Genomic DNA, 27914 nt, shown 5'->3' with positions numbered 1-27914 from the left:
GCGAACTTGAAAAATTCCAACAGGATTCATTGGAAGCGACCCTCACGACTGAATTGAAGGAGGATGAGCTGGATGATGAAAAAATCTGAAATAGCGGCGTATTTTAACGCCAACCATCCATGGAAAAAGCCAGTGAGAATGAGACTCGAGGAATTGGGAGAGTGAAGAGACTTGACTCCTCCGAAGTCAAACATTGAGGAGCCACCGACGCTTGAGCTCAAGTCATTGCCTCCGCACCTAAAGTACGTATACCTAGGTGAGAATAACAATTTACCTGTCATTATTTCTGCTGCTTCGACAGATGCTATGGAGGGAAAACTGCTGCAAGTTCTTAAAGAACACAAAAAGGCATTTGCCTGGAAGGTGGCAGACATCAAGGGAATAAGCCCATCAATCTGCATGCACAAGAGCACAAGATCTTGATGGAAGAGATTACTGTGATAACTAATGAAAATAATGAACTTATTTCCACTAGGACTGTTACCTCTGCTCTAAGGGGTGCAGTCCATTACTTCTTGAAGGAATTGACACATTTCCCCAAGTTCAAGGAAACATGTTACAAGGCACAAATTCGAGTGGATGCGGAAAGTTACCAGAAATTCTCATGTTCCCAAGCAAGCCTGGGTGAAATACAGTAGCATCAGGTGACTCCACAAGATAAGAATTACGTCTGTCACATAGATTGATAGATGGGGCAGAACCTACATGGTGATGTATGTTATCTTTGTTGATGCATACAGTAGATACACATGGATCTACTTTCTTAAGCTTAAATCTGAGGTTGCTAGAACATTTATCACATTCAAAACTCAAGTTGAAAACCAGCTTAATAAGAAAACAAAATCCTTTCACACTGATTGGGGGTTGAGTTCCGGTCTTTAACTAATTATCTTCAAAACCATTGGATTGTTCATAGGTTGTCTTGTCTGCACACCTCTCAACAAAACGGTTTTGTTGAATATAAACATCGACATATCGTAGACACGGGCTCTCTCTTTTGGCTCAAGCCTCCATGTCATTAAGTTTTTGGGAAAATGCTTTTTCCACAGCATTTTTCCTCATCAATAAATTGCCTATCATGATTCTTTCTGGCAAAACTCCTCTCACATGCTTTTGCAATCGAAATCCAGACTATTCCCTTCTTCGTGTGTTTGGCATTCAATGTTTCCCATGTCTTTGATCTATGCCTTGTACATATTTCCTTTTGAGAAACACCATCAATCCGATAACACAGAGTCGAATACCTCACCACCACTTCTCTTTCCAACACCTGTTTCCTTGTCATTAACTAATCATACTCACTGTCCAAACATATATTAAGTACAGTCTGAATCCTCTCATATTCTTCCCGGTCATCCATCTCCGTCACCCTCCCTCCCAGAATCTTTCATCACATTCTGGTTCATTTCACTGCTCTCCTCATTCCGTCATTCACATTCCTCTGGACAACGTTCTTTAGCTACTGAAAAAATTGATCCTCTACTCTTGTGAACAATCATCCCATGGTTACTCGCTCCAAGGCTGGGGTTTCAAGACAAGAATATTTCATTCCCAGATGCTTGAACCCTCCACGGTAAAGAAAGCAAGTTTGCACCCTGACCGGTGTAAAGCAATGAAATCCAAGTATGATGCTTTAATGAAAATTCACAATTGGTCTTTGGTTCCACAACCTCGAGGTACACCTCTTATAGGTTGTTAGTGGGTGTTCAAAATTAAGAGTAATCCTGACGGGCCGATAGCACGCCACAAAGCCAGATTAGTGGCAAAAAGGTATTCTCAAACTCCGGGCATTGACTACACTGAAACCTTTAGTCCTATTGTCAAGCCTACAACTATCAGGTTCTTACAATTGCAATATCTAAGGGCTAGCGCATACAACAGTTGCATATTAATAATGCTTTTTGAATGGTACTCTCACTGAAGTTGTTTATAAGAAACAGGCTCCTGGATTTGAAATACAATATGGTTCCACACTTCTTGTGTTTAAGCTACATAAAGCACTCTACTGGTTAAAACAAGCACCAAGCACCTCGTGCTTGGTCTGACAAACTGAGAAATGCTCTCCAACACATGGGTTTTTTCTCGTCCAAAGTTGATGTGTCCTTGTTTATTTGAATTATTCTGAGCATTTTATTTACATCTTGGCTTATGTTGAGACATATTGATTATAGGGAGTAATCATCTAGAGATCCGACATCTTATTCAACAACTGGATAATCAATCTATATCTATACATATTATAAAAGTGTGAATCAAGGTCAAAGTTTTTCTATTGTGTATTGTCAACTTTGTCCTTAGTTTGTACATATAGGAAAAATTTAGTGAAGATGTTTTTGTCAAATCAGTTATTATGACAAGAACAAAACTGTCAAACTACATTTATGTTAGATAATGATCAAGTTCCCAAAAAAGCTGAAACTTTAAAATTCTTTGATTTTTATTTTCTTGTAGATGAATTGAACAAACTTTTTTCACAAAAAATATTAATTTGAAAAAATTGAAATACCAAAATATATTGGTTTTATTTGCTTATAGATGAAGTGAAAAAGAATTTTTTCACAAAAAACTTAATTTGTAGATTTTTTCACAAAAAATTTAATTTGTAGAAGATTAAAATAACAAAATTCTTTTGTTTTATTTTCTTGTAAATAAAGTGAAAATATTTTTTCCACAAAAACTTAATTTGTATAACGATATGATGTTAAATATCTTTTATTTTACGTTCATTAAGATTAATTATTTTAAAATGAAGAATTAAACTAATGAAGCCAAATAATTAAAATAATTTTGTTTTTGTTTTAACAAGGTTGATGTTATGAAGAAGGTTCGATATTTAATTACATTTACAAAATGATACAAGAATTATCAGATATAAATATAGATAATCCTAATAAATATTTCATTTATATTTATTTTATCTCTATTTCTTTATAAAAAAAAAAGTCAACTAATATTGTTTAAAGCCTTGGTTTATTATGAAAATTTAACGATATAAGATTGAATAATATATTTGTATTAATTTTAACTATATTTTCCTCTTTTTAAAGGTTAGAAACTATAACAATTATTTTATGAGAGATTCTTGCAATTAACGAATGATTATTTTTATAAGAGATATATATTGAAAAATCAGTTATATTTTTTGTAACATTAAAAGATATATCTTTGTATGTAAATTTTTAAAATTATGATAAATAAATTTTTATAAAATTTATTCATTAGCAATACTCACTACTTCTCCATAGACAAAGTCAAAGTTATTTGGTTTTTATTTACTTGTAGATGAAGTGAACAAATGTTTTTCACAAAAATATTTGTTTGAATGTGATGTCTTTTATTTTGTAGATTTATAATCTTTTGAATGACTTTATATATGCAAGAAGTTTATCTTTAATTTGGTGAGGAAGTTTTTGTAAAATCAATTATTATGATGATGTCAAGATTATCAATCTACGTATGCTAGGCAAGGATCAGCTAAGAAGATTGAAGCTCCAAAATTCTTTGGTTTTTATTTTCTTATAGATGAATTGAACATATTTTTTTCCGCAAAATATTAATTTGAGAATATTGAAATACAAAAAATCATGGGTTTTATTTGTTTATAGATGAAGCGAAAATAATTTTTTCCCAAAAAAATTAGCTTGTACAATATTGAAATACCAAAATTCTTTTGTTTTATTTGGTTGTAAATATAGTGAATTTTTTCAAAAAAAAACATAATTTGTGTAAGTACATGATATTAAATATCCTCTATTTTGCATTAATTAAGAATAATTAATTTAAAACGACGAATTAAAATAATGAAGCCAAATAATTAAATCATGTGGGTTGGTGTTATGAAGAAGGTTCGACGGTTAATTACATTTTACAAAAATGATGCAAAGCATTATTGGATATAGAAGAAAGATGACCATATAAATATTTCGTGAGTATTTATTCTATCTATTTTTTTTTATAAAAAAATCCAACTAATATTTTTCAAAGCCTTAGTTTATTATTAAAATTTAACAATATATGACTGAATACATACAGTTTTACTAATTTTAACTATTTTTCGTCTTTGTAAAGATCAGAAACTATAACAATTACTTATTTGATGATCTTGCAATTGACGAAGATGTATTTTTATAAATGATGTATATGAGTAAATCAATTATAGATTTATGTAATCTGAAATGACATATCTTTGAAGGTAAATTTTAAAATTATTATGAATAAATCTTTACAAAAATTATTCATTATTGCTCAATATTTCTCCTAATGAGTTATGATTGATAATAAGAAAGGTCAAATTTATTTGTTTTTATTTGCTTGTAGATGAAGTGAACATATATTTTTCACAAAATATTAAATTGAATATGATTTTTTTTATTTTGTAAATCTATAATCTTTTGAATGAGTTATATATGCAAGAAGATTCTCATAAAAAATTAATATATACAAATTTAATACTTCCAATAATATAGTATGAAATATAAAAAAAAATATGTTATCGTAATTTTGAATTTTTGTATTTAAATAACATATTGCATAAATAAGTTATATCATTAAGAGTTGAACACTTTTTGATAAATATAATAAAATATTAATTAAATCATATTTTGTCAGTTGTCTAGACCAAAATTAATTGATTTTATTTGCTTGTAGATTAAGTTAAAATATTTACAAAAAATAAATATAATTTGTAGAATACTGAAATAACAAAATTCTTTGGTTTTATTTGCTTGATGAAACAAACTTTTTTTTTTCTACAAAACACTTAATTTTTGTGGAGATTTGTAGAGGCATCAAATAGAAAAGAATATACATTTCTTCTCATAAGATTTGCTAATGAAGATGGCGAGAATATTGTTTTTTCACAGAGAAAAAAAAACTGATGACAAAAAAAAAATCGTGAAAGCAATATAAATTGAAAATATAAAAGAAGAAAACATTTAACGCAATAATTTAATTTAAGGTTTAGAATATATTATTTATATTATATTTTTATTTTTCATAAATCAATAACACGTGCTAAAATAAGTGGTCAACGTTATGTATTATACTTTTTTCTTCTCTCGATTTTAATTTTAATAAATATTGTGATATCAATTTTATATTATACTTTCTCCAATGTCTAATTTATACAAAATTATAATATTTATTACTAATATGTTTTTCAACAATTATTAATTTATTTAGATTGCGCTTGGATAAATTGATTTCAAATTTATGGATTTGAATTATAATTTTATTGTTAACAATGAAACAATATATCAAATCTTGAATCTACACATTACTTATTTACATATTATTATTTATATAAAGTAGAATAAATTTCAAATAACATTATTATTGGGTGAACTTGAAAAATATTATAATTAACATGAAATACTATTATATAAACACGAAATGAGTGAATTTGAAGTTTATGATGTTACTTCTCTAAATAACAAAAATACATTTGAATGTATTGAAATCCATGGATTTGAAATCCTTCCATTCAAGAATAACCTTAGATTTATAACACATAAAATTTTTAAACAAATATCTTTTGCACTCATTTTATAATACATGTAGTACAAATTATATTACATTGAATTTCCTACGGATAATGCTAAAGATACAACCAATATATCGTACTGCGATATTTACAACAATTATATCGTGAGATTTTGTTATTATCTAATGAGATTTTATATTTAATTTATCATGAGATTTTGATAAATGAAATTTCTGTATTGATTTTTTTGAATGGTAAGAATTATTGTACAAATTTGGTTGCACATGTAGCATTACTCATTTTCTATCGACTAATATAGCATGAAATAATTAATATATAATTTTTTGTAAATTAATCTCTTCTGAACTCATTTCTTTAACAACAATTTTTGATAATAGAAATGTATTTTCACGTGCGTTGCACGTGTCTTTACCTAGTACCTATAAAAGTGTGGATACTTCAAATGTTTTCCAATTGTGAATGGACGTCATTACCCTTCACATTTTTTACTTATTTCAATTATCAATCAAGTAACCTATGAAGTAAATTCACATTTAGTCTATTAATTAATAATTAATACTAATTAAATATGTTTTATGGTTATTACCCTTCACATTTTTTAAAGTCCATAAGTTGATTGGTTTTTAGTTTATTATGCCTTATACTTGATGTTTGGATATATATTTTTTAAAAATTTGTTTCATTTAATTTGATTCTATATATTGTGCTAATTATAATTTATTAGATAACATAAAATTATCAACTTGAATTTTAATTTGACAAAAAATTCGAAAGTAAATTACATAAGTTCTTAATTAATTTATTCGTCCAATATAACAAAGAGATTAAACTCAAATTTATAACAAAATGATTCAAATTATTTTTTTAGAAAATCAAATTTTTTATTTTTATCATATAATTTGTATTTACGTGCATCGCACGTGCTTCATACTAGTTGTCTCAAAAATCTTGATGAATTGTCTTATTTTCTTAGCGTTGAAGTCTCCATACCCGTGGAACACTCGCTCTTCTTGTCACAGGCCAAATATGCTCATGGCCTACTGGCCAAAACCAAGATGCGTCAGTCCAAACCATTGCCTACTCCTATGGCTATTGGGACTAAACTTTCTTCAAATGATGGAGATCTTTTTGAAGATGTCACTCTTTATCGAAGCACTGTGGTCGCTCTCCAATATCTCACTATAACACGACCCGATATTTCATATAGTGTCAACAAAGTGTGCCAATTTATACAGACTCCCTTTTATACTCACTGGAAATCCCAAAGCAATCAAGCGAATCTTGCGTTAAATCAATGGCACATTAGACTATGGTATCCGTTTAGATGTTGCATCACCTCTCAATCTTCAAGGGTATTGTGATGCCGATCCATGAACAAAATTATATAATTTGTACACAAGATCAAAAGACTCTCATTAAAAAATTTGATATTTTAAAATGAAAACGTAGCTAGAAAACAAAGAGAGAATAAATCGTGGATTTGCCACCTCAAAATCCATGATCTTTATTTGACACACCTTTATGAGATATTATTATAAAAAGGTAACTAATACCTCTAGCTTTGTTATATTTAGCAAATCCAAGGGCTAAACTGCGATAATGCCAATTTTGAGCATTCATCCTTTCTCTGGGGCCCAAAAAAAATTTATTATTATATGCAATGGTTTGGAAAGGGGGGAAAATATGACATTCTACTAACCTTATGGGACTCTGGATGAATATTTCAATTGATTCCATCGTCACAAGCCAAGAGTGTATTCATTCATAAAATAAAGAAAGGATATTAAAATTTGTTTGTTGACAGTAAATTTTATTAATAAAATAAAAAACACAAAATAAAGTATTTGTAGTGAAAAATAATATTTTTAACATAAAAAATAATACTTTTAATATAGTCGAATATTTCTGTTTCTTTATTTTCCATCCACGGTCGCCGAAGAATCTTATATCTTATCTATCATCACAAATCACATATGTATAATTGTTATCAATATCTTATTTTAAAAAGTGGATATTGAATATTTATTTTGAAACACGAGAGAGATATCCACTTAAAAATAATATTTATTTATTTATTTTTTCTTAAAAAAACACAAATGGATTGGATGGCATTTTCTAATAGCAACTGCAAAGCCACAAAGCAAACCCATTAAATGGGAAGTTCTAGTACTAGTAGTCTAGTGTCTTTTTCTAAAATTTAAATTAATAAAATATATTAGGAAAATAAAAAAAATATATTAACCACATCTTAATCATAATTAATACGATATTAGCATTTTCATCATCTTGTTTAAGGATCCTCACCCCACACACATTGTTATCTCAGAGAAGAAAGAAACACCTCACCCTCTCCCTTCCTCTTCCTACGCCGTTAACACCAAACGCCGTTACTTTAACCGCACGTGACTACAAAGGTACCCTGCCACGTGATCTTTTTATATGACACTGGAGCAGCTTAGTTTAGCTCCGGGACCCGTTGACGGTAGAGCAGACGGCCGTCAGCCTTCCGGCGATGATGGAGTCAAAATTCCGCGCTTGCCCCGTTGGACCCGACAAGAGATACTCGTACTCATACAAGGGAAAAGGGTGGCGGAGAATCGTGTCAAAAGGGGGCGGCTGTCTGGTTTTGGATTGGGTTCTTGCCAGGCCGAGCCTAAATGGGCATCCGTTGCATCATACTGTAAGAGACATGGAGTTAACCGCGGACCTGTTCAGTGCCGTAAGAGATGGAGCAATTTAGCCGGAGATTTTAAGAAGATTAAAGATTGGGAGTCCAAAGCAGGGGACGGAGCAGAGTCTTTTTGGCTGATGAGGAATGATCTGAGAAGGGAGAGAAAGTTGCCTGGTTTTTTTGACAAAGAGGTCTATGATATCCTGGATGGCGTCGGAGGCCTAGGTGTGGCTGGTGAATTATCTTTGGCTTTGGCACCTGCCACTGCGGCAGAGGCCGGTGATGAGGCGGAGGCGTTATTTGATAGTGGGCGGAGCGCGGTGGGGGATGAAGGGCTGTTCTCCGATTTTGAGCAGTCGGCTAGAGAGGAGGAGCCGCCAAGGAATCCCGATCAGAGTAAAGAGACTGGTATTAAAACTTTCCCGGCTCCAACTCCGATATAAGCCAGTCAAGATTGGTTCTTTTAGAAATGAATCCACCACTATTGGCCTATTTGGCTGCAAAAGCCTTTAACTATAATCTCGTACAACCAGTATCTGTTGCACACATAACTAATACTCTATTTGTTGGTAAAAGTCTAGATAGTGTTGATAATATGGTTTTCAATTTTTGCAGTGGCAGAGAAGCAGTCACTTCCCCGCGTATCACCTGCTCGAGGTACGATAGCTCACTGTTGAGTGTCTATTTTGTTTTGTTCGATTAATATTTGAATTTTCATTTAAGTTGTAGCTACCGTGTAATTTGATATTCTTGATTGTTGTGCACCCATTGTATTTTCGTTTTAAATTATCTTTAAGCTGTTTCATATTTGCATGTCACATGTGAAGAAAAAACTAGCATCTGCTCGCTTGAATGTTGCAAAGATAAGTAGTAGCATTCATGCGGTGAGATTTATTGCAGCCAATTGTTGATAACAAGGATGCATCTTATGGTATCGATTCTCTAACCAAGTCTCGAATTTAGGCAACTGATCTTAATTAAGGCTCCCTGAAATTAAGCATATAAGAAACATTTTGATGACTGTCAAGCAGTGCAATTTGCAAAAATAAAGTCATTTGAGCTGCTCTCGTGATGAGTACCTTTGACTCATATTTAGATCATAAACAGGAATATTGTTTCTGTTTTTACCTCCTGGTAAAATGGTGAATCCGACCCTTTTCATTTGGTGGGGCGGAGAATCCGATGTGTCATGTGTTTGATCAGAAATATTTACTAGCACGATTTTAAATAACGGATATACTAGCATGGGTTAATTTGTGTGGTTTGGACTCGGAATGATGGAAGTGATCATTTTGTGGGCTCGTATCTTTCGGGAAATATTGATTGAAGAGTTGTATTTACCTAGTTTGTGAAGGCAGAAGTGTCAAGTATAATAGCGTACCTCATTCTGCATCCCTCTGTGTGCAATCGAGTACAAGAAAACATTGATATATGCGCTGTCCCTATTCAAAAAGCACATAATGCTAAGAAGCTTGATCGGTTTTTTGGTGTAATTTATATATCTTTCGTCTTTGGGTTTGGAATAAGATCAAGAATGATGAAGTAAATGAGTAGATGTCAACATGAAGAGTTAGAGAAAGATATAAAACAAAAAATGGTTCTACTTTCAGCAAGTCCTCTGATTGGGATTTTGTGCAGGCATAACCAGTGAGAAACAACCTGCCTCTGATGCTGAGTTTAGAAGCACTCAAGAAGGACGTAAAAGAAAGAGAGTTGGATCGGATGGAGATGGGGAAGCTACATCTGTTGAGCTTCAGTTGATCAAAGCTTTAGAGAAAAATGGGAAACTGCTGGGCTTGCAACTTGAAGCTCATAACTCCCATCTTGAGTTGGAGAGGGAGCAACGCCAGGAGAATATGAATGGCTTAATAACAGTCCTCAACAAGCTTGCAGATGCCTTGGGAAGAATTGCTGATAAGTTGTAACCATGATAATACTAGTTGAAGTGTACAGAAAGTAGCTATACGTGCTGGAATCCTTACTTCATATGCATACAGTTGATAATGAATTTGTGGGTTATTCGTCCAAATCACATTGGAGATAACCCACAGGGCTTTTTATTTATTTACGATCCTTGTTATGTTTAGGATCAATTGTAAGTTAGGCCTACCCAAACTCTATGACAAAAGCTTTGCAATTCAGATGCTAGTTTATTTTGTCAGTGATTCCAATATCTTTTTGTAGTATTGATTCTCATTTTGGAATATGCTATATAAGTTCATATCCCATTTTTCAGTATCCAGACACATGCATTAAATTAAATTAGATTTAAAAACAAAAGAAATTATTTATGTGTATAGAAGTTTATTTGTCATTATACAATAAGTAAACCTCGTCATTTATCCATACTTTTATTTATATTTATATCATATTTATATTTATATATATATATATATGTATATAATATAATAATATAATATATATATTGCTAGATATATAGATACAGATAGATTAGTTACACAAAATATAATTAATTTCAAATAATTTTGTTATTCTTTATCATAATTAACGTAAAATAATATATAAATAAATTTATAATTTATGAAATTAATTTTCTAAAATTACACAAATATATTTAAATAAATAAATTTAAAATTCAACTGTCCAAATATATTATAATTTGGTAATTTACTTTATTTATTCGCTAACAAAACACTCGTCGATTCCATTATCCCAGTCTCCACACTCACTCTTCCACACTCCTTTTCTCATAGTCATAGGCCTCCCCTCGAAATTGACATTTTTACTTCGATTCAGTGTTACTGTTTTTTTACGATAACATATTTCCATATTTGACTGTTCTGCATTTGAACAGCTAACAAGTTACTTTTTAATATCACAGGTTATTTGGTTGGAATTTACAAAGTGATCTTGGATGAACTATCCACTAATACTATTTTGAGTCAAAATTAGGCTTTGGTTGCATTACCTTGTTGGAGCCTTTTCATAGTCACTGGTTTTTAAAAAAATGCCATATATTTCTGCTTACAGATACAAACATTGGAGGAAAGTTCTGAATCTTTGATTGAGGGAGAGGTGTCTAAAGTTTTACAAAGGGAGTCGGAAATACAGTGAGAACTTTTTTTTTTGTGTTTCAGCTTTTGTTTTGTTGATGTTTTTATTTTGAAAACCCGTGAAATTTTACACTCTTTGTTTTGTTTCCTGATGAAGTTAAGATCTAGTTTAAGTTATATTTTTTTAGAGAAAATGGGAAACTCTAGGGCTTTTTGATGCAATTAGATTAAGATCGGGCCATCTTGTTGAACTTAAGCCAATATTGCACTAATATCTCTTACCTTTGGTATCTATCGCTTAGTATAAGGCACTTGTATGTTCTTAGACTTACTGTCCACGGAAGGAAGTCCTTCGAAGTGGATGCGCTACCTGTACTGTATCTTTGTACTAGAGATAAAAAGATATTTCAGAAATATGTGATTTAGCTATAGAAAGATATAGTACCATGATACATTCGTCCATTCTGTCAGATAATGAAGAGAAGTTGTTGCACTTGGATCTTTGTTCACTTCTAGTCTCCTTGGTTTCTGAAAGTTAATGTTGTATGTCTCTGACTTTTTAATGATGCTGTACAACTTACAGTGAAGGTCTGGGCGAGGAATATGATGGAGACATTGCTTTTGCTGGTGCGTTGGAAACTTTTGGTGGAGGGCATAATGATCCCATTAGTGTTGCCTTTGGAGGTATATTCTTCCTTTTTTTCAATAATATATGCATGCTATGTCTTGTTTTATTTTGATTATCGATGAAAGGTAGTTTCTACTTCCAACATTTTCTGATGTTGCACTTTTGATGTAGATACAACTGTACATTCAAACATTGCATGACCTTTAGCTGTTTAGGTTTCAAGATATTTGAAAATCTTACATAGATTTCTATTTAGCTTAATCCAGTGTGCTGAAATAATATTACAGTTCTGTAGATTAGTCTTCCATTTTACCAGAACATTTTTCAGCATCTCAAAATCGGTTATTGCATATTCACTATATGAAGTAATAAATAATTGGTTTAAAACCTCAATATATGATGTATTGAATGTAATCTCATTGTTTTGATAATAATTCCTCAGTAATGCTAAATTCTAAACCACACGTCATTTACTCAATTGAATTGGTACTCATGAGGTCATGACCTATCATTAAGGAAGTTGAAATGGGACAGAGAAGAATTAGATCCTGTTAAATTAAAGCAAACCAATATCTTTTTCTAGGGTAATCTACCACTTGGAGCAACTGGCACTGAATCTAAACTCTAAGTATGACACCATAACCTGCATAATTTTGCTGCCCACTCTTCCAAGAACAAGAATTATCAATGTTTCTTGGGTTTTACCTTTTATATAAACCAACTTTTGGCACTAGTCCCGTGACCTACCCAAATCCCCCGCTCCTTCCATTACCAAAGAGGGGCAGCTAGGCCTATGCCACCTTGATTGCTTGTGATCCAAGTGCTTCTTTTCGGTCTGTCTTATTTAAATCTTCCTCAGTAGTCAGTACTAGATTAATTTATTCTGTTTCATAATATCTCCTGGTACATCGTTTATATTGGCAAATAAGTTTCAATCAGTATCTTGATGGGAATATGACGCTATCAAGCCAAAATCTAATATTTGTAGGTCCTGTCATGGCAAAGTTCACCATAGCACTGAGGGAAATTGGGACATATAAAGAAGTTCTTCGATCTCAGGTAAACTCGTTGTTTTAATCTATGTTTTATGGGATTTTACGCCTATTTATCTATATGGTTATTGGCTAGCCCTCGAGGAAAAACCGAAGAGCTTTTTATCTATTTTTTGGAGAGAATGGTGACATAATTAAAAGGGATCCCAAACAAGTATTGTACAAAATATGTTTGTTGGTACTCATCCCATTTCTCTAGATTAATGCCCATCTCAAATTAGTAAGGTGACTTAGTGTAAAGAAATGAGTAACTAAGATATCATGCATTCCCATTTGTCTGGTTGCGTTTTGATCCTTTCAAGTTGAGCACATACTGAATGAAAGATTGCTGCAGTTTGTGAACTTAGATTTACAAGATGTCAAGGTACAATTTTTAATTCATGCTGTTTGATGTGAAAAATAGCTCATAGATTATATTTGTGGCTATATAAGTTCCTCAATATTTCATGCAAGTTAATTAATTCTGTTTTGCAGTTTATATTTATGTAATGTCGTTAATAAGGAAATCTCAGTTGTTATACGTAGAAGATTGAAATTATTGTTAGTTAAGCAATAATGTTCTTCTGTTATCTGTCCATCCCTAATGATTGAACTATAGTATTTTGTCTCGTGTTGTTATGAGGCATCTCTTAAATTATTTGTACTCACTCTTTATTGCTATTTGTGCTAAAAAAATTACATGCTGTTGAAACTGCTTATTTGATCTTATCTATTATCTTATCTTTAATTAGTTGTTATATCTTTGTATTTTAATTCCTAGGATTAGATTATCTTATCGCTTTATTTCTTTATTTAATTCTTGTAACCTAATCATTCGAGGAATAAGAAATAAGGTGCTTTTTCACCGATTCTCCATCTCTCTGTTTCAATTTCATGGTATCAGAGCTCCAGGGATATACATGACCAAACACGGCATGGCAACACCTAAAATATCCCTGCCTCCAGAGTCCAACCTCGGCAACTGATTTCTCGTCGGTACCAATCACTTGTCATCGATTGAACGGCAAGAATTATTTACAGTGGTCACAATCTGTCAGGCTCTTTATCTGTGGCCGTGGGAAAGATAGCTTCTTGTCCGACGACGCGCTATGTCCAACGTCTGAGGATCCGAAATTTCGGACTTGGAATTCAGAGAATTGCATGGTTATGTCCTGGTTAACAAATTCCATGACAACCGAGATAGGAGAAAATCTCCTCCTCTATCGCAGTGCCAAGGATATTTGGGATGCTGCAAGAGATACATACTCCAGCAAGGATAACACCTCCGAATTATTTGCAATTGAATGCCGGTTGCAAGATCTCCGCCAAGGAGAGTCTTCGCTCACCGATTTCTTTAACACTCTTATCCGGCTGTGGCAGCAGTTAGATCTCTTCGAAGTATATGAGTAGGAGTGTCCACCAGATGGTGACCGATTTCGTGGTATTGTCGAGCACCGACGGATATTCAGATTCTTGTCTGGCCTCAACCCATCACTCGACGACGTACGGTGGAGAATTCTGGGCACTAAACCTTTACCGAGCCTTCGAGGTGTTTTTTCTGTTGTTCGTCATGAAGAGAGCCGTCGAAAGATTATGTTGACAACGGCAGAAATTCCGTCCTCTGTTGACACATCCGCCTTGGCTGCCCAACATCGCTTCCCTTCACCAAGTGATGACTCTACTGGTGGTATGCGTATGATTCCAAACTTACCCGGCACTGGCCAATTCAAGCAAAGCTGTCCATGGTGTCCCAAATGTCGCAAATCTACACATACACTGGATACATGCTGGAAATTCATGGGAAACCTGCCGATGGAAACCAGCGAGATAGCGACGTGCAAACACAGCTGTTGTTGATCCTCCAACTTCAGAGCAGCAACCCTTCACGAAAGAGCAACTTGATGCTCTCCAGAAGTTGTTTGGATGGCCTCTTGTCACACCCACTCCGTCTCTCAGCAGCACAGGTAATGTGGCTCAATGGCTCATTCAGGTATTGCCTCATTTACATCTTCACAGCATGATCTGTCATCATATAATATCGACTCGGCCGCATCCAACCATATGACGGTGCCTCAACTACTTTCATAATTTTCAGCAGTGCAACGTCCTTAACACAGTACGAATAGCCAATGGTTCTCTTTCCACCGTGAGTGGTTGTGGCTCCATTCAATTAACTAGGGATATTTGTCTTCATTCAGTCTTGTTTGTGTCCGAACATATCAAAACTTAACAAAACTTACGTCCAGTTGTAGCCTGCGTCGATAGGAACACAGTACTGAAGTCAGATTCAAAATCAGACGGACAGATCTTTCACAAAAGGCGTAAGGATTTTCAACAACTTTTCTCCGTACCTTCTCTCGTTTCTTGCGGTTGATTCTGAAGGCAAATGACAATTTTTTTTATATATATATCTATATATATATATATATATACCATGCATGTCTCGGCCATGTGGCATCTCTCTTGTGCTGCACGTCTCGTGCGCGATTGATTCTGAAGACAAATGACAATTTTATATATATATATATGTATATATATATATATAGATATATCATGCATGTCTCGGCCATGTGGCATCTCTCTTGTGCTGCACGTCTCGCGCATATGCGCGACCTCAACTGGCGCATATGCGCGAGACCTACTGGTCTCCGCGATAAGCCTCTCGGCAGCTCGCGCATATGCGCGACTTCATCCCGCGCATGTGCGCGATGTCCTCTGGAATTCATATTTGGTTACTGGCCATCTCGCGCATATGTGCGCCCTCAAGTTGCGCATATGCGCGCAATATTCTGTCCGCGCATCTTTCTTCTCGCACAGGTCGTGCATGTGCGCCGAGTAGTGCGCCCAAAGTTCTGGTCTCGCACCTCCCTTGCTAATCATATGATACCACAAGCTATATAAATCAAATCTCGGAGGTTTCCTTCATAATCATATCAACTCAGACTCAATAATCGTAAATTAACACGATGTAAATTCTCGGGCATTACAGATAGGGCCCGTGGTTATTTCAACTCTGTATTGGGGAGTTATCTGCAATCACATAGGATTATTCACCAAAGCTCATGTGTGAATACCCCACAACAAAACGGAGTCTCTGAGCGCAAAAATCGCCATCTTCTTGAGGTTGCTCGTGCATTACTCTTTACCTCAAATGTTCCTCGTTATCATTGGGGTGGTGCAATACTAACGGCCACTTACCTGATAAATAGAATGCCCTCGAGGATACTGCAATTTAAAACTCCCATCTAGACCCTCCTAGAAACTTATCCTTATCCTCATTTAATTCATGATATTCCTCTTAAGGTGTTTGGTTGTTCGTCCTTTGTCCACATACACTCACATCACCGTAATAAACTTGAACCCCGTGCTGTCAAGTGTACCTTTCTCGGCTATTCTCCACGCCAGAAAGGGTACAAATGTTATTCACCCGTCACGAAAAAATACTACACTTCGATGGATGTCACGTTCTTTGAATCTCAGCCATTCTACCCAGGCTTTCCATTCAGGGAGAGTCAACCATCAATGAACCGAGCAGTTGGGAATCCACAATCTCATCCATCCCCACAATCTCGTCCATCCCTTATATCGAGCCTCTTACATCTATTACTACGCCACTAGACTCACCTCCGGTTCATAGAAAACTTAACCTCCATGAGCCAATTCATACATGTTCTCGTAGAAACCATCATCATCAATAGACTATACAAATGCCCTCACAAATTCAGGCTGCTAATGACATCTCCCCAAGGATAAATCCAGTTACACACTCACAAGAATTAACCATTACTGATACTCATGTGATTAACAACAGTGAGCTTATTGATAACCTTGATGAAAGACCTATTGCACTACGAAAAGGAACTCGATCATGCACACAACACCCCATAGGCAACTTCGTCTCATTTAAATGGTTTTCACCTATGCATTGTGCCTTTCTTTCCAATCTAGATCAGGTCCAGATTCCATCCACTATAGAAGATGCCTTAAATGATCCAAAATGGAAAATTGCTGTCTTCGATGAAATAAAGACATTGGAAAAGAATAACACATGGAACATCACTGATCTTCCATCAGCTAAGAAACCGGTCGGGTGCAAGTGGATTTTCACAGTCAAACATAAGTCTGATGGGAGTATAGTACAACTAAAAGCAAGACTTGTAGCCAAGGGATACTCTCAGTCATACGACATTGACTACCAAGAAACCTTTGCTCCTGTTGCTTGACTCAACACTGTCTGAGTTCTCCTATCACTCGCTGCTAACTTTGACTGGCCATTGTACCAACTTGATGTCAAAAATGCATTTCTTAATGGTGATCTTGTGGAAGAAGTCTTCATGAAAATCCATCCTGGCTTTGAATCTCAAATACAAGTAAACAAGGTGTGCAGGTTGCGGAAGTCCCTGTATGGACTTGAACAATCTCCTAGAGCTTGGTTTTATCGATTCATGAAAGTGTTAAAGAACGATGGCTACTCTCAATGTCAGACCGACCGCACCTTATTTGTGAAACACTCTGGGGAAGGAAAAAATGCAATTCTTATTGTTTACATGGATGATATTGTACTCACAGGGAATCATAAAGAAGAAATCAATCATGTGAAACTCCTCCTCAGCAGGGAATTTGAGATAAAAGACCTCGGACATCTAAAATACTTTCTGGGAATGGAAGTAGCGAGATCTTCTGGTGGCATATTTATTTTTCAACGTAAATATGTTACTGATCTTCTGAAAGAAACATGAATGTTAGGGTGTAAACCTACTGACCCTCCGATGGATCCGAATATCAAAATTGGTGAAAAAAGGACTATCTCTTAGTAGACAAGGGAAGATATCATATCAAAGACTAGTGGGAAAATTAATATATCTGGCACATAAACGACCAGATATTGGATTTGTGGTAAGTGTTCTCAGTCAATTCATGAACAACCCGACCGAAGAACATATGGCTGCTACATATCGAGTGTTGAGGTACCTCAAAGGGTATACTGGTAAAGGAATCCTATTTAGGAAGACTACATACCGAAGAACTAAGGTATACAGTGATGCTGATTGGACTGGATCCCCTACAGACCGATGTTCGACATCAGGATATTGTACATTTGTATGGGGAAACCTAGTGACGTGGAGAAGTAAGAAGCAACCTGTCGTTGCCCGCAGTAGTGCTGAAGCTGAATTTTGGGCATTGGCCCATGGGATATGTGAGGGGATGTGGCTCAGAAAATTGTTAATTGAGTTAAAAGTGGAAGAAAATTCCCCAGTTGAAGTGTTGTGTGACAATCAAGCAGCCATCAGCATATCAAAGAATCTTGTACACCTTGATAGGACGAAACATGTTGAGGTAGACCGTCACTTCATTAGTGAGAAGATTGAAGATGGGGTTATTACTGTCACCTACATTCCTTCTCAACTTCAGCTGGCTGACATACTGAAAAAGGCTATGTTCCGCCCAACATTTGCTGAATTGTGTTCCAAGCTGGGAATGATAAATCTATACGACCCACCTTGAGGGGAAGTGTTGAAACTTCTTATCTTATCTATTATCTTATCTTTAATTAGTTGTTATATCATCGTATTTTAATTCCTAGGATTAGATTATCTTATCACTTTATATCTTTATTTAATCTTTGTAACCTAATCATTTGAGGAATAAGAAATACGGTGCTTTTTCACCGATTCTCCATCTCTCTGTTTCAATTTCACCTGCCACTTTTTTATAATTTGAAAGCAATAGATCCTCATGGGAAAACATGTTATTTCCTCAATGTGATGGCTTTGGTTTACTTCTATACATGACTATGATGTTGTTTTCTTTTCCTTGTCCATTATTATATTTTGGCCATTCATAAGTTTTTAGTCGCTTCTGGGGAACTCTTTCTCCATGGTATATAAAGTTTAAAATATGATATGGTTTTTCGCCAAGAACTGGTTTAATGATATTTCATCTGCATTCTACATGCCCACTTCGCGATTTTTTAACCTATTTTTTTTTAACTAAGATATTTCTTTTAATTTATTAACTGATGAAGTTTATTATGCAGGAGGCATGAAAGCGCTTCGACAAGGCCAGTCTTCTTTATGACCAGATTATATTCTGGTATAAACCTCCAGTATGATACTTGTATTTAGCTTTATGAAGCATTTCTTCAGTCAACTTGATGGGTTTGTCAGGGGGTGACTGGGTGTGGTGGGTGGTTTAAATTCTATAATTGTTGTCAGTGATACATGTCAAATATGCCTGACAAGGATAGCTTAGCGAGCTAAAATGGGTGTAGATGAGTTAACCAAAAGACAAATCTGTTTGTCTAAAATAATATAATTCTGGGGTTGTGAAGTGGTTTTCAGACTCAAAACCAGAGGGAGTTTCTTGGAGCCGTATGGCTTCTTTAGCAGGCAAAATGTGATTAGTGTGAATTTCTGATATGCTTTCCCTAGATATGTAACTGATAACTATCAGCTAGTTTGTTGCTACGGGCTCGCGAAAAGTTTTTGTCATTGAGGAAAGGCACAAGGAGTGACGTAGCAACTCTTCTGGCGGAGGTAATATATAAAATTTGAAGCAAAAAGTCAAATTATGTAGTCCATATAAGTAAATATCTGCCACATAACTATTTTGTCTGAAACGCGTCCAGGAGCTTCACCATGCTCGGTCCAATTTTGAGCAGGCTCGATTTAATCTGGTGTGTGATAATATCATCTTTATATTCATTAGATCTCGTGAGCACAAATTAAATTTCATCGATGCATCATCACAAATCCTTTTTCTGAATGTTAACCATCCAGGTAACTGCTCTTTCAACCGTTGATGCAAAACAAAGATTTCAGTTTTTGGAAACAGTTAGTGAAACAATGGCTGCTCACCTTCGTTATTTCAAAGAGGTACCTAAGTGGAGAAACCGTATAATGGTTGTGTAATAGTTTTTTATTTAAAATCCCTTCATCTTTGATTCCATGTAGGGTTATGAGCTGTTGCATCAAATGGAACCCTATATTAACCGGGTTTGTCCTTTTCCTATGCTTTTTCTTTTCGTTGGTTAAGAAAAAAATAACAGATTAGTTTTCTCACTATCTTCATGTTTTATTCATCTTCTGAATTTGGAGCAAGATATCTGAGACGCCTGCTATTCCTTTTCTTAAAAAGTACTAGAAATTTTTTTTTTTTTAAAACCTCACATAGCATTCGGCCGAATCATAAATATTTGGAACCATTTTAAAAGTAAAACAACCAACTACTTTACCAAATCTAAAAATAACATTTGAAAAGTATAACTCATACTATAATCTTTCAAAAACCACTCATAAATAAATTGTCGTAAAAACAAATATCTTTAACATCACTTAAAATCATAAATCATAACTAGTGCGGAAAACTAGCGTCGGTCCTTGGGTTATGTGCACCTTCAGTCCAGCAAAGTCAACCATCAAGACCTCCATAAACATTATTATCATAATCACCTGCATCAATCACACCTAGTGAGTCTAAAGACTCAACACGTCATATCTTTGATAACAAATAATACGTATACAGATCACATATAACAGTGAAAAATACTTGTACTTAAAATAACCTTTTAATGAAGATGCATAAACTTAAAACATAACATTTTCGTAAACATTTTCATGATGCATAAAACCTTAAATAAAAACATTTTCATAATCTTATGCATAAACATTTTCATAGACCTTTTCATATAAACATAAACATATTCATATTCGTATCCATATTCATGTCAACATATTCATATCATCATATTCATATTCATATTCATGTTCGTGTTTGTTGAATTCAGATCGTGATTGTGACTCGTATTCTTAATCGTATTGGGCGATGGATCCATCTACATGTAACCACAGTACTGGGCGGTGGGGGACACCAGCAACACTCTCATCGGTCAACTGGGCCCTGGCCTTACGTATTAACATATCATGTCATTGGAAATACGATCGTCGGGGTTCCCTCTGGGGCCTTTTCCCATAAATGGGCTCCCTCTGGGCCTTCTCCCCTCACGACATCTCCAATCATATCATCGTATTCGTATTCGGGCTCCCACTGGGACCATAACCCTCACGACATCTCCATGTAGTAGTCACAATCCCTTCACGTCCTTCAACATTTCGTATTTCTATCACTTAATAAAAATATATAATTTTATTTTGAAACCAAGCATGCAACATATCTTTTAAATGTCCAATTTAAAACTTAATAATTTATGAATATTTAAAAATCATGATTTAACATATAAAATCCATAAACATCCAAAATCATTGAACATAATCATATTAGCATATAAACTAGAATTTAGGACACTGCCATGACGTTTACTAATTTCTAGGTGTAAAAAGACCGCTTTACCCCTAGACGTAAAATTTCACGTTTTTGACTTTTTATTAATTTCATTGACTCTAACATGTCCCGAATAATTATTTAAACCTACATGAATTTTCTCATATTTTTATTTAGCTTAAATCGAAGACTTTTAAATTAATCTTTAAATAAGACGTATTACTGCGTTTTAATCCCGAATTAAACCAAACCTTGATATAAAATTCCCAAATTCAAAACTTAGACTTTTATTAATTATTTGAGCTTAAACATAATTTTCCATAATTTTATAAAGCTTAAAACTAGGCGTTTCGATTAATTCTTTAATTGGCGTTTCATGCGGCGATAAAATCCCGGATAAATCCAAAACTCGTTATTTTGAACCCAAACTTTAAACATAGCATTTTTATTATTTATTATACCATTCCAAGTCACGAGCCACCCCCGTGGACCCATGGATTCATTTTTAGGTCTTAAATCTCGTTTTTGACACACCAACGAACCCACCGAGCCATCTCTCAATTTACTCGAGCCACGCTCAAACCACCTTGAGCCAAACCCGAGCCAACCCATCTAGGGACCCTACTGACCAAGTCCAGCCCGAAAAACCAGCCCTGGCCCACTCAAAACCTCCTGAAAGTCGACCCAATATTCTGCATGTGTATCCTAGGGACCTTAGGACTCCTATCCAGACTAGGACCCCTTCCAGCCCTTAACCACGTGACCCCTCATGACCCTAACCTTCCCTGGACCACGCCTAGACCAAGCCCAGACCAACCCAAGTCCTGAAACCCAAGCAGCGAAGCCCATGAACCTTGACAGCGACTTCACGCCTAACTTGCTGCCAAGAGCTTCTCCCTCACGTTTTCTGTGCTTGGCTAGAGCCCCATCGAGCCACCCTGCACCAACTCATGAGCAGACCCTCTAGGCACCCTCCTGGACCCTTAGAACCCTTAGGACTCGAGCCCCAGTTGAAAACCGCAGCCAAACTTCCCAGCAACCTGAACTGGCCGAGAAACCCACTTTGACAAGGACTCTTGTTTCTGTTGCTAGGACCTAGCCAACCCAACCAGGTCCTGAACCATCCCGTCTAGCACCCTTCTAGGACCCTAAGAATCTAACCTAGCCCAGCCCAAGCCCTCAGGCCGAGCCTTTCCCCCTTGCATAACCTACTGAAACCTGCGCTCCATCTTGCTGTAACTCTCGGGTAGAGTCCTAGCTTGCTAGGACTCCTCCCCAGCCTCTTGCCTCGAGTCCTAGCATGGCTAGGACTCTTCCCTTGACTCATCCACGCCCCTAGCTAGTTCCTGGTCCCAGCCGAAGCCAAGCCCAGCCACCCTAGCCCTTAAACCGTGCCCCTCAAAAGCCATGACAGTAAGGTGGTTCCAGCTTGTGTTCTATTTCGTTTGCAGCGTTTTGTGTGTGTCTAGGACCCTTTAAAACGTATAAAAACATCCCCTAACAATTCCTAATCATGGCAGCCCCTTTGACAACATAACAAACATGTTTTTGGATGAAAAATCAAGAGTTTAGAACAGATATATGCATAGTTACGAAAATATCAAGTTGTGTGCCTTGTTTTATTTCAAAACATGTTCCAATAAATATTATGATGTGATTGATGTTTGAAGGAAAGAAATATGGCGTGCCTTTGCGTTTTAAACGCACGATTTTACGTTGACGATTGCGAAGAACGGCGACGAACGACCTTGGCTTGAAACTCTCTTGAAACCTTCGAACTCCCCTTTCAAATTGTGGTGTGTGTGTGTCGTGTATCTTGATGAGTGTTTTTGGTGTGAAATTTCGGAAAAAGCGGCGTGTACGTGTGATGGTGTGGAGAGGGTTTCATATATTTATACACTAATTAACTCACCAATTAAGGCTTAGGCCTAATAAGCAAAGTTTAGGCCCATTAGTGCTTGATTAGGAATTAATTAAAATATTATAATAGTTTTGTTTAAATATTAGCCGGGTTGTCAAAACGTTTGTATTTTTGTTGAAAATCCAACACCGATAAAAATTACGTCCCGGCGTATAAAATCACCTCAAAATCCCATATTTTCAAAAATGTTAAAAAAAAAACATCACGCATATTTTAAATAATTAAAAACAATTAACCAATAAAATATTTTCCAATTTTATTCAGCCCTCGGTCTCCGTTCCTCGATCACAACTCGAATAACCTTTTAAAAATACAGTTTTATTGCAACCATGTAGAAAATATAATTTAAACATGTAAATATGCACAAAATAATTGGTTTATGCAATTAAAACAATTAATTAAAATACAAAAGAATTTAATAATTTGTATGCATGTGGTTCGCGTGGACCTTTAAATTTTCGGGGCGTTACAATATCTTTACCTTCCACGGGTTAACAGAATTTTGAGGGGATACAATTTCCTAAATCAGTTGCTGCAGCCCGCACAGGAAAAAAATAATTCCAGATGGGAACTCTTGAATTTATGATGCTTATATTGTGCAGGTATCGACTTTTGCGAAGCAATCAAGGGAGAGATCTAATTATGAGCAGGCAGCTCTTAAGGAGAGGATGCAAGAGTATAAAAGATAGATTGATAGAGAGAGCAGGTGGTCTTCAAATGGGTCCAATGGATCTCCAAATGGAGATGGAATACAAGCCATTGGAAAGAGTTCACATAAGATGATAAAGGCCGTCGTGCAAACTGCTGCAAAAGGAAAGATCGAAAAGTATTGACATTTACAATTGTTTCCGAATTATCATACTGTACTTGTTATCTCTAGTATTTTGTTTTATTTTGAGTTGAATACTAGTCTGAAGCTTACAGTTTCAGGTTCAAACAATTAGACAAGGTTATCTCTCAAAATGTTCCTCAAGCCTGAGAGGTGATTGGAAAAGAAGGTTCTTTGTTCTCGATAGCAGAGGAATGCTGTACTACTATCGCAAACAAAATAGCAAACCCTCTGTGAGTAGATATTCAAACTTCATATCAGAATTCAATGGGATTTTGATAAAAAAAATTCTAGTTCTCTTTTTTATCCCCATTTAAATTATCATTCCATAGCAGGGGTCTGGTACTCAACTTGCGAATCAAAGGAATAGTTCTGAATTGGGTTCTGGATTACTCAGTCGTTGGTTATCTTCTCATTATCATGGTGGGGTACATGATGAGAAATCCGTGTCACATCACACTGTGAATCTGTTGACATCAACAATCAAAGTCGATGCTGAACAATCAGATTTAAGGTTTTGCTTTCGAATTATATCTCCAACAAAGAACTACACTTTGCAGGTCTGTTATCATTCCTTAAAGAATGACCTCTTGACTTTTCGATGTGTTTATTACTTTATTTTCTGTTAAAGCAGTTTTGGGAAACATCCTCTTGATGGTTAATTGTCTGCATGGTAACTTGTCAGTGCAGGCAGAGAGTTCCCTGGATCAAATGGATTGGATTGAGAAAATTACGGGGGTGATTGCATCATTACTAAGTTCTCAGGCTCCTGAGAGGGTATGTAATGTTTTTTCACTGAGCTGTTGGTAATTTTTTTTAATATAATTAATGGAATTTGGTTATTGATGTTCCAGTGTTTGGCTGATAGTCCAATGGGCAGTGGTCATCATCGATCCACCAGCGAGAGTAGCTCATTCGAAAGTGCCGACTTTGATCATGGAGCAGTTGAAGATTACACATCAGATAGGTTTGCTTCTGTTCAAACAGACCGCCCTTTGAGAAGTTCACACCAGCACAGAGCCAGTTTAAAATTTGAGAAGCCAATTGATGCATTGCGGAAAGTGTGTGGTAATGATAAATGTGCTGATTGTGGTTCTCCTGATCCAGATTGGGCATCCTTGAATCTAGGTGTTCTCGTCTGCATTGAATGCTCTGGTGTCCACCGAAATCTTGGAGTACATATATCTAAGGTATAGGAAATGGTTGATCTCTATATATACTATATTATGATCTTCACCAGGGTCTTGTGCATTAATCATCTTCAACGCTTTTTTCAATGGTGAAAGGCCATGCCAGCGGTGCATACACGTGGCTGAAGAGATTCTATGAATGACTCTTTATTCACTTGAAATGGTTGAAAGACCGATGAGTTGTTGTATCTGAAAAGTATCTCGGGGTTGTATGTATATGTCCTAGCCTCCTGGTTTTCCATCACCTATCTTATTGCAATTTAGAAGTATGCACCCGCTTCGCGGGATTGTAAAATGGGAATAAAGAGAGGTTGTATTAGTTCACTGTTTTATTTTATGTTTGATGATGGCGATGTTGTGAATTGTTTCTTACTTGCACAATGTTTTATCTTGATTTGGATACCTGGGATATTGTGATCAATATAGTGGCATTCCACGTAGGTTAGATCGCTGACTCTTGATGTCAAAGTTTGGGAACCATCAGTTATAAATCTATTTCAATCTCTGGGCAACACCTTTGCAAACTCAGTGTGGGAGGAATTACTGCAGTCAAAGGGTGTATTCCAGGTTGATCTTGGCTCGACAAGGTAAAGCTTGTCCATTGCTGAATATAGTATATATGTGCTCATTGTAATTGTTTCTGAATATAATTCTTGCATAAGTTAAGAATTGATTCATTTCTTAATACTTCAACAAGCCCAATTCTGCAGATTCAATTTGTACGAAAGAAAAATTTATTCACGCCAAGGTAAGCTTCTTACAATACCTTGATTCTCATCCTGCAGTTTTTCTTTACCTTATAGGCAGAAAGCTCCATACAAATTTGTATGAAATAATTTGTAGACCTCAATTGTGTTTTTTTATCATATATATATTAATGGAACCCAAGGAATCAACACCCTTATGTTACCTTGCTTTTAGACAATGTATGCAGATTCCTGTCTCCTGGTGATCTACACAGTTCTACTCTGCATTAGATGGTTAAGAATTTATCACAGGTTTAGTGACTCTATTAGCAAAATGGGCTTGAAGCATCAAATTTCTCACACATATATCTCAAGAAACATGAGTTTGAGTAAATAATAAATGGAAAATGTATAAGAAAATTATCAAGATTGGCTTCCTCCCTAGCATCTGTTTTTGTGTGACTTATCAGATCTGATTCTTGACTTGAGCATACAGATATTTTATTTCCTTTTTGCAGTATGCGGAGAAGGTTTTTGTCCAGAAGCCCAAGCAAAATCATCCAGTGGCACAGCAAATGTGGGATGCTGTTCGTGCCAACGACAAGAAAGCCGTGTATTGGCTCATTGTCAACTCTGAACCCGATCTAAATGCTTTCATCGAGCAAGTAACTTGCAACTTTTCTCTTACCCTAGCCAAAGTTATGATGATGCAAGAACAATCTGCCCTCGACCCCTACTCGTGCTGCTTGGATCCTGAGCTGTAGCAAAAGTTTTCAGGCTCAATAAATATAGCAAGTATGGAGGATGCGGACGGTTGGTATTTGCTCCACCTTGCTTGCGAAACTGCAGATATTGGAATGATAGAGCTTCTATTGCAGTATGGTGCAAACATAAATGCTGTTGATTCAAGGGGTCAGACTCCCCTCCATCGTTGTATCATTAGAGGCAAAAGTTCGTTGGTGAAGCTTCTTCTAACAAGGTATGTACATATTTGCTAAACTCAGTCTCACGTAATTGATCCATCAATTTCTACAACTGTCACAGACAAAAAATGAAAATGTTTGTTCTGAATCAATTGGATCAGGAGTGTGAGCTTGTAAAATTGTTGGTAGTATTATGTAGTTATCAACTGTATGGTTGCATAATAACTCTGCATTAACCTGAGAGGAGCCGATCATCAAGCTGTGGATGACCAAGGTAAAACCCCACTTCAGCTTGCGGTGGAATCAAAGACCGAGGACAGTGAGGTGCTGGCTTTACTCTGATTTGCATGGAGGATGAATTGAAAAGAGAGTGAATATCGTTTAATTTATGTGGGTAGGTTAGTGATTGGGATGTTAGGAATGCGTTGTAGTTGTAATTATCTATCCTGGCTAAAGGAATTATTAACGTAAAGTGGGAGACTGCGAACTGGGGATATGAGGCTGCTGGTTGGTTTTGAATTTAGAATGGAGAAGTGGCAATTTTTTGTTATATATGTAGTCGCGCGAGAGAAGAGAATGAGTGGAAGGAAGCATTTAGTGTGTGAACATGTAATGTAATTAAACGATAGTTAATTGTTATTTGTAATTGTGAGCCATTGTGTGCGTGTGTTTTTGTATTGTGCATGGTTTTATTTTTGTTTAGTCCGCACGGCTGTCAGCTGTGAAGCTTTTGGTGTGGTGAATTTGTAATTTGAGTGGAACCACATTTTTTTTGTTGGAATTACTGAACGATCACGTGCAATAAGAATATCCTCTGGAATTTTAAAGATAAAGATGGAAACGCTGTTTGTCATTTAGATTATTTCTCATCTTATCATATGATATATTTATTCCATTAACGGGCCGTGCTCAAGTTGCCCCCGAAGAAAAAATTTCAACATCCAACAGCTTTGCGGGAAAAGGCAGTACAAGTTGCCCAAAAGCCAAAACAATTAAGTAGAGACGCATGCGATGCGAATGTATCCTATCATCATGATAATAATCACGCTCCTATTGAAAGTGATGTGATTACAAATTCGTTTGCTTTCCTTAAAGCCGATGTATTCTTATTTCCACATATTTTGATAAACCCACTATAACCATACCCGAAGAGTCGACAAATCAACGGTTCCAAATCATTCTTCGACTAATTAATGGCCGTCAATGTTCGACACTCATGGGCCCCACCCACTCCCGGT

The 27914-nt window shown here is 35.6% G+C and overlaps 1 protein-coding gene and 1 pseudogene across 1 annotated transcript; both read left to right on the top strand.

Annotated features, from left to right (window-relative positions):
• The first annotated feature begins 7778 nt into the window (after nt 1–7778).
• LOC142556375 (trihelix transcription factor ASR3-like) lies at nt 7779–10370 on the top strand. Its single transcript, XM_075667836.1, has 3 exons — nt 7779–8582; nt 8790–8831; nt 9813–10370. The coding sequence occupies exons 1-3, from the start codon at nt 7943–7945 to the stop codon at nt 10097–10099; spliced, it is 969 nt and encodes a 322-aa protein (XP_075523951.1). The 5' UTR covers nt 7779–7942; the 3' UTR covers nt 10100–10370.
• On the top strand, nt 10178–27491 carry LOC142504536 (ADP-ribosylation factor GTPase-activating protein AGD3-like; annotated as a pseudogene).
• Nucleotides 27492–27914: the final 423 nt, after the last annotated feature.

This window comes from Primulina tabacum, chromosome 9 (assembly GCF_025594145.1).
Source record: "Primulina tabacum isolate GXHZ01 chromosome 9, ASM2559414v2, whole genome shotgun sequence".
Taxonomy (NCBI): domain Eukaryota; kingdom Viridiplantae; phylum Streptophyta; class Magnoliopsida; order Lamiales; family Gesneriaceae; genus Primulina; species Primulina tabacum.
The sequence above is the reverse complement of the archived record's forward strand: the minus strand, read 5'-3'. Positions and strand labels throughout refer to the sequence as shown.

What these genes read in the sequence shown, in the direction of transcription:
- LOC142556375 (XM_075667836.1), top strand. Translation starts at nt 7,943, where the DNA reads ATGACACTGGAGCAGCTTAGTTTAGCTCCGGGACCCGTTGACGGTAGA. An exon ending in CGATCAGAGTAAAGAGACTG is followed by an intron (nt 8,583 to 8,789) that starts GTATTAAAACTT and finishes CAATTTTTGCAG; the next exon opens with TGGCAGAGAAGCAGTCACTT. An exon ending in CCGCGTATCACCTGCTCGAG is followed by an intron (nt 8,832 to 9,812) that starts GTACGATAGCTC and finishes GATTTTGTGCAG; the next exon opens with GCATAACCAGTGAGAAACAA.